Source organism: Sinocyclocheilus grahami, unplaced genomic scaffold (genome assembly GCF_001515645.1).
Source record: "Sinocyclocheilus grahami isolate Dianchi unplaced genomic scaffold, SAMN03320097.WGS_v1.1 scaffold184.1, whole genome shotgun sequence".
Taxonomy (NCBI): Eukaryota; Metazoa; Chordata; class Actinopteri; order Cypriniformes; family Cyprinidae; genus Sinocyclocheilus; species Sinocyclocheilus grahami.
Window position 1 is genome coordinate 1282642 of NW_015505363.1, and position 7127 is coordinate 1289768.

General features: G+C 36.1%; 1 protein-coding gene across 1 annotated transcript in view; it reads right to left on the reverse strand.

The window, feature by feature from the left end:
- Window positions 1-7127, reverse strand: part of LOC107594484 (A disintegrin and metalloproteinase with thrombospondin motifs 7) — a 51816-nt gene that overhangs the window by 17932 nt on the left and 26757 nt on the right. The window contains exons 9-10 of the mRNA XM_016284551.1: window positions 1035-1161; window positions 710-923 (exon numbers count right to left, since the gene is read on the reverse strand). Of these exons, the coding sequence (XP_016140037.1) occupies window positions 710-923; window positions 1035-1161 (341 nt within the window). The remainder of the gene's footprint in view (window positions 1-709; window positions 924-1034; window positions 1162-7127) is intronic.

A 7127-nucleotide genomic window follows, 5' to 3' on the forward strand; every position in this document is an offset into this window, starting at 1 on the left:
TATATATATATATATATATATATATATATATACTGTATATATTGGCTTTTTACAATTTAATTTCACCATAAACGAAAGCTAAACTGGCTATAATATGAAAGTAGAATTTTCACTTGAGATAAAACTAAAAACATTGTTAATCAAAGTTTAAAGTAGCTGACTTACTATAAGCGAACAGAACTTTAATGACTTTAAAGTCTTTAATGTTTATTGTGTTGTGATATGCAAAAAAAACAAAAAACAAACAGAATAATTAATCAAACTAATAATTTCTGCAGTGTTTTGCACATCAACACTATTTAAACAAAATTGTTTTTTTTTCATTTTATCTATGAGGTGTGCAAACCAGAAACCATGATTTTCGATTAGACTAATAGAAAAATGCACTTATAAAAAATTGCATTGTCATTTTCCTTTTTTTCAGTGTACAATAGCAGGCACCATGGTACAATGATATATACCATGGAACGTAAAGATTATCATAATCACAGACCATAGTACATTGATGTTGTACGTCCGAAAAATATGATAATACTGTGGTGTGTTTTGTTAGTGCTGCTAAAATGCTAAGGTTGCACAGATAATCTCAGTAAAACCTTTCTTCACAGATCATTCTGTATGCTTTATGAACGATATGAATCATAATCATATATAGTCTGGTCACCTTTTGAATTGCAAGAGATGTTACTTGTCGCTGATACATGCTCACCTCTGACCAGCTTCCAGTGGTCCAGTCAGCAGGACAGGACACATGTGCGTTGCACCGGACAATTGACTTCGGCTTAGGCAAGTGATGACATTCAGCCGGCTGAAGAGCTCGTTGCTCATCCAGCCCTAGACTCCGAATACACAGCACTGTTCTCTTACTAAGCCCAGTGTCCCCACAGCTAGACGAGCACTTCTGCCACTCTCCAACCCACCATCTGACGACACAAAAACACATTTACTGCTCTGATGATTGCCTTTAAAAGCCATCTAGTGCACTGCTGCTGATGGGTGTGTAAAGTACAGGACTGTCCAGCAGTAAAACTCACATGGCAGGACATGCCCCCTGATTGCAGTTAGTTTGCTTGTCATCCGGCCTAGTAGATGGATCACAGTAATGTTCCTCAACAATTCCAGATGTTCTCTCCACACAGTGCACAACTTGCCTCTGCACACCTGAAAAAAAGGAAATATTGAAGAGCAGCTGTTTACAAAAAAATTTACATTTGCCAGTGCACACAAGTATGCATTCAACATCTGGCAATCACATAGAGTTCAATTACGGAATTTTCAGGCAATTAAAGAGAGACAGCTGACAATTGTACCACAGCCTGCACTTCTTCATAGGCAAAAGACAAAATCTCCCAAAAAATAATATATAAATAAATATGTATACTACACAAAATAAATCAATAAATAAACTATTTAAATTTCCATACAATTTTATCAAAAGTGTTTACATTCATTCAATTTCCATGAAAGAAAGAATTTTGGCACTAAAGATTAGTGTTAGCAGCATTTCAATCTAGTTTTCACACAAAGAAATGTGGAAGAGTGAGTAAAATGCCACTAACACTAAACTCTAGAAAATGTTCCTTCAAGATAAGTAATATATCTCTTCACATTTCAATTTGGCTGGCATTTAGAGAGTGGCAGTATATTTAATAACGCAGTTTTCCTTAAGAACACCAGCCAATTATCTTTTTGTGGTTTGATTACAATTTTCACATTGTCCTATTTAATGAACTGTGGAAATGAATGTGAGGAGACAACTATGCTGAATATAATAATTTAAAAAATCTCCGCAGTCCTGTATTTCTAAAACAGAGATAGCAGCAAATCTACCTCAATTACTTCTTGCTACTGTCCTTTAGGAACTGAATTCACTCCAGAAGGAGGAGGGATAGTCCTTCTTGTGTACTCTCCTCTGTTAAAGTCACGTCCTCGGGCTGATTTCAACCTTTATTTGACAGCTTTGAGAATCAGAGTCTCCAACAAAGAGATGAAGGGACCCACAGTCCGGAGACTTGACAGACTTCACAGGTGTTTGAAGAATGTTATCAGATAAACCCTCAAACAGATGGGATAAAGGGCCCTGGGGCCCAGGTGTCAGTGTGCACTGATTGGTGTGAACCTCAAAAGACATACATGGACATTAGGTGGCTAGTCCCACAGCTAAAATTTGCAGAACACTGTCGTATGTTTATTTATTTGTAAATACTATTGTTATCAGAGTCCCAAATTAAAACCCTAAAACCTGCTATGGTCTATTATCTATTTAGATAGATTTTATGATTTTTTCAAATGACTTTCTTTAGTATTTGAACATAAATGCATTGCTTATTTCATTAAAATAAAAACGTTATTTGATGTAGTGGGAGCCCTTAATTTGAATTTAGGCAGACCAGGCTTTAATTCTGCTGCTATGATATAGAATAATTGATTTACCTGCTGTGCCAGACCAATTAAATGATGTCATTTGTTTGAGCACTTTAGTCAAATTAAAGATGAGCAGCAGGTAATTGCATCTAAAAATAATCATACTAACTCATTCTCTTCAACACTATTGAGACTGGTGCTATGGTAGATATAAACACATTTTCATCCTATTCTTACTTATTTCCTCTCTCTGTTAATCCTTAAACAGAGCTGTTGATGGCCAAAAGCAAAAACATAATGTAATCAGCAAGAATTAATACACTGTCTCTTAAAAATCATCTAGTAATACATTTTCAAGAGGAGTCACTTAGATAAACATTTAAAAATTACAGAAGCATTTGCAATGGCTTTAAAAAACACAATCAGACTTATCAGAGCCCCTATTCAACTTAGTTTACAGGCTTGTTGTGATATTCAGTCTAATATCCAAACTCAGTATAAGCACCCCTTTTTTTATTAGGACAAATTAATAAAATGATTAATAAACAAATGTGTTGTGTGTGATTGGTTCAGCTACATAACTACATATTCTCCAAATAATTTCTGCCCACTCTATCACACAGCCAAAAGGAATGTTACACGCATTTTCAGCCTCTTCTAGTAAATACCATTCTTATGAACACATGAAACAAGGATTTAAATGAGACATTCCCCTTTTGTATTACCAAAAAAAAAAAAAGATCACAAGGCTGCTTCCTGCAGAGTCAAATTACATGCAAATCCTTAAGTCTCTGATTTGAGCTACATTGTCATGTTTGAAAAATGTTCAATTTTCTCAGATTAAATGTTGGTGACTGAGATACAAGAAGCACAATATGCAGTAATATTAGACGTTGTTATTCTTCTTAGTCATGCTTTCATATGCAGATGTGGGTCGTATATGAGGAGAAATTTGAAGATTAAATAAAGTAACAGCTTGTATTCAATTACACATTGATTAGCAGCAGTACGTTTCACAGACTATGAAGGACACTGTAAAAACTTCAGAAGTACAGTACACTCAATAAACATTGAAGACAGTGTCCTAATTACATTTGAAACAGCAGCGCTGGATTCAAATGGCCATCAGCATTACTAACGGGAAAGGATTAACAGATTAACCCACCCATTAAACAAAGAAACTGCACCCACCTGTGTTCCTTCGATCAAATTAGACACACTTTAAAAACCATTAAATATTCTCTGAATTCTTGATTAGAGAACAAGAAGTCTAAAGTCCCCATTTGTTGCTGAAAATGCTAAAAGGCCATATTTTGTTCTTTACATATGGGGACTTTTTTCAGTGAATTTTATGAGAGAAAACACTGAAAATGTGCTGTTATTTTTCTTAAAACAGTCACTTTGCCTTTGCTTTTAATACCAAAAATAAAGTGGTATTTATAGTGTATTCTTTACTGAAACAAGAAACAATGTTTGAACAATTCATTATTATAAAAAACAAAACAAATGGATATAAAGCATCTGTAAATCTGTACGTTTTCATTTGTAAATGCACCAGTGTGAAGTAATCGTATGTGAAATATCACTGAATAGTTTTCACTGTATAAATTGACAGATTTATGCTTATTAAAGCTACTAAAATTATTCACTCAAAAGCAGTGAGTGCTTTTTCTCTTTTTTGTTGTTTGAATAACATTTAAGACACAGACAGCTACAAGTTTAGGCTGTTGTCACTTTAAGAATTAATGCATGGATCCAGAAGACATAAACGACTGAGCTTAAGTGAATACTCGCCAAGCTGGTCATTTTGACATATTTGTGTGTGTATTTGACTGCTTAGGCATGCATCCGAAGCTGAAGTATGCTTTGATTGTTCGTGTTCTGCTCGAGAAGGACCAGCATGCAGAACAGGGCGAGGCTACATGTGTCACTCCGTCCCATACCTACTCTGATTGGCTTGGTCTTCTTTCGCAGGCATACATAATAGGAAATGTGTTCGGAGTTGTCTTCCCTATAATGCACAGACAATACAACATTAGCCTATATCGAATTCACAAATGAACCATTCAGTGTTTGTTTTTTTTGGAACCAGATGTTCAAAAAGAAAAAATTCAAAAGATTCACTTGCAAAATGCACATTACTATCGGAGAATATCTTGATTTCTTTAATTTAAAATAACAAGGAACAGCATTTTTTCCTGGAATGAAGAAGAGGAACGAGTCTGATATTATGCTTTGCAATGTAATGAAGAAAAAGAAAGCTTCATAAAAACTAAATCAACACGCCAGACACATTAGCCTATTGCAGTGTCATTAGTTATGATACAACTGCACCCAACATGGCTTATAAAAACCAATAACAACTGTAACAATAATTGTGTCTTGCTTTTATTTAAATGAAAAATGTCACTGATACAACTAATACATTTTTAATACATTTTTGTTAAAAGGTGCCATAGAATGCATTGATACAATATTTAAAATTGTTCTCTGATATCTACGTAGAAGGTATGCGGCTTAGGTAAGGGCAAAAAATCTCTAGAAACGGTTTTACATGTCCATTTACAACCCTAGGATTTGTCCCTAGAATTAAATGGTCTGTTTTTACCTTATTTGGAAGGGTCATGAATAATAATGTTGAGCTCTGCTCTGATTGGCTGTTTCACAGTGCGGCTCATTGTTGAGCTACGCTCTGATTGGCTGTTTCACAGTGCATTTCAGTAGCTCACACAGCAGGAAGGAAACACAGGGAAAATAAATAGTTATTTTCGTTGGGTAATTATACTGTATATAAAATGTGGGCATCAGGGAGCCGCTATTAATATGCAGGACATTGAAACTGCTTTCGAACGCACATTCGCTTTTTACTTTCACTTTCGAGATTTGCATCACATGTGCTCTGTGTAAACAGCGGCAGTACTTACCACACATTTTTCAAGATCAGATGCTTGTCAGTGGTGCTCAGGATCTGTAAATCTTTCGCCATCATCCTCAGTCATCTCTCCTTACTCTGTTTATGTGGTAAGTTAAATCTTATGTACTGTAATGTAACAGGCTACTGCTAGCAAGCAGCTAACCATGTCCCTTTAGTGGCTCGCGTTATTTTATTAGAACGCGTGTTATTTGTTTCTGTCCCTTTCTGAATACAGACACCAACCCATCCCTGCACTTCACATCCCCTGCACAGCCTGGAACATAACATTTCTTTCCATTTTCGCTATTATCCTCGCTTGTTTCTTCACAATACCTGCAGAACTTCTGATGATTCGGCTGTGCAGGTTCGGTTGGTGGCTGGCATAGAACATGGGTGGGTATATGCAAATGTTGAGGGCATCCCGACTGTAACGTCACAATCGGTGTTATGTTCTGATTCGCTTATTTTTCAGTGGTCTTTTGCATGCACGGGATTTACATAAGGAGGAGGAAACAATGGTGTTTGAGGCTCACGGTATGTCATTAACATGTACAGAACTGTTATTATTCAACTATGCCAAGGTAAATACAGTTTTCCATTCTATGACACCTTTAAATGTTGTGGGGTTGTTCTTGGGTTATCCTAAAGACCAGCTTAATTTAGCAAAACAATCACTTCAGGAACATAATGGTTAATGTTTTCTGTGCATTATAATGAAGGCTTTGTGAAACTGCACAGCTTTTCCAATTGAATTATTTGACATAAAAAGTAGCAATCAACTGCATTACAACTTCTTTGTCAAGGATAAAATAATAAAGTTGCATTAACTTATTTCCATTGTGGTCCTTGATTTTAGAAAATTCTTCTCATGACGATGGTTTCAGATAGATTTGAACAACATATGTTCCATCCTACAATGACTACGAACACATTTCCTATCATGTATAACTATGAAAGAAGATTGAGCCAATCAGAGTAGGTATAGGGTGGAGTGACAAGTGCAGCCCCACCCCAGGTGCAACCCTGTCTCGTTCTGCAGGCTGCAACCAGGTGTACTTGTTCTGCCCCTTCCTGGAGCATGCACAGAAAGCCACATACTTGCTTGCCACTTAATGCGCTTTTAATAAAAAAAATTTCCCCAAACACATCCAGGGCCATAGCTGGGGTATTTGGGGCCCTGTTGCAGGTTGTAGCTGTGGGCCTTGCTTGAACAGACACCAATACATATCTATAATTATTTCAACACACAATAACCACAATCAAATCCCTAGAAGCTTGTGAATAGTTTTGTAGTGGCTGCATACAAGTTCTGCTAATTCACAAGCCAGTAGTTATACGGGCAAAGGTAATGCTATGTGTGCAATGCGATTATTTTGAGTGATAGGCAGTGGGTTTAATCAGTGACATTATTAATAGATTTGCTATCAGGCACCTTCTTGTCACCTCCTCAACCTGCATCACTTAGAAAAGGTGAAAAAACGTATATTGCATTTTTTAGTGCTGGGCGGTATGACCAAAAATTTATATCACTGTATTTTTCAAAATGATACCGGTATCACGGTACATGACTGTATTTTTTTTTCATGCATGACCAGGTGTTAACCATATTTTCTACTGATTGAGAGAGGAAATACTGCAGTATATTGACTTAGAATGCCCTATATTACTGTCATGATGAGTGAATATTGTCAAAAAATACCACACTAAATAGTGACTAAACACGACCCCTTTTAATACATGTTAAACAGGAGTCACTCTCATTTATAATCACGGCATCGTCTGATAAAATCAACATGCATCTACACTAAAGAGCGGCTATGCGGTTGTTTTGGCTATATTACATTTTTGT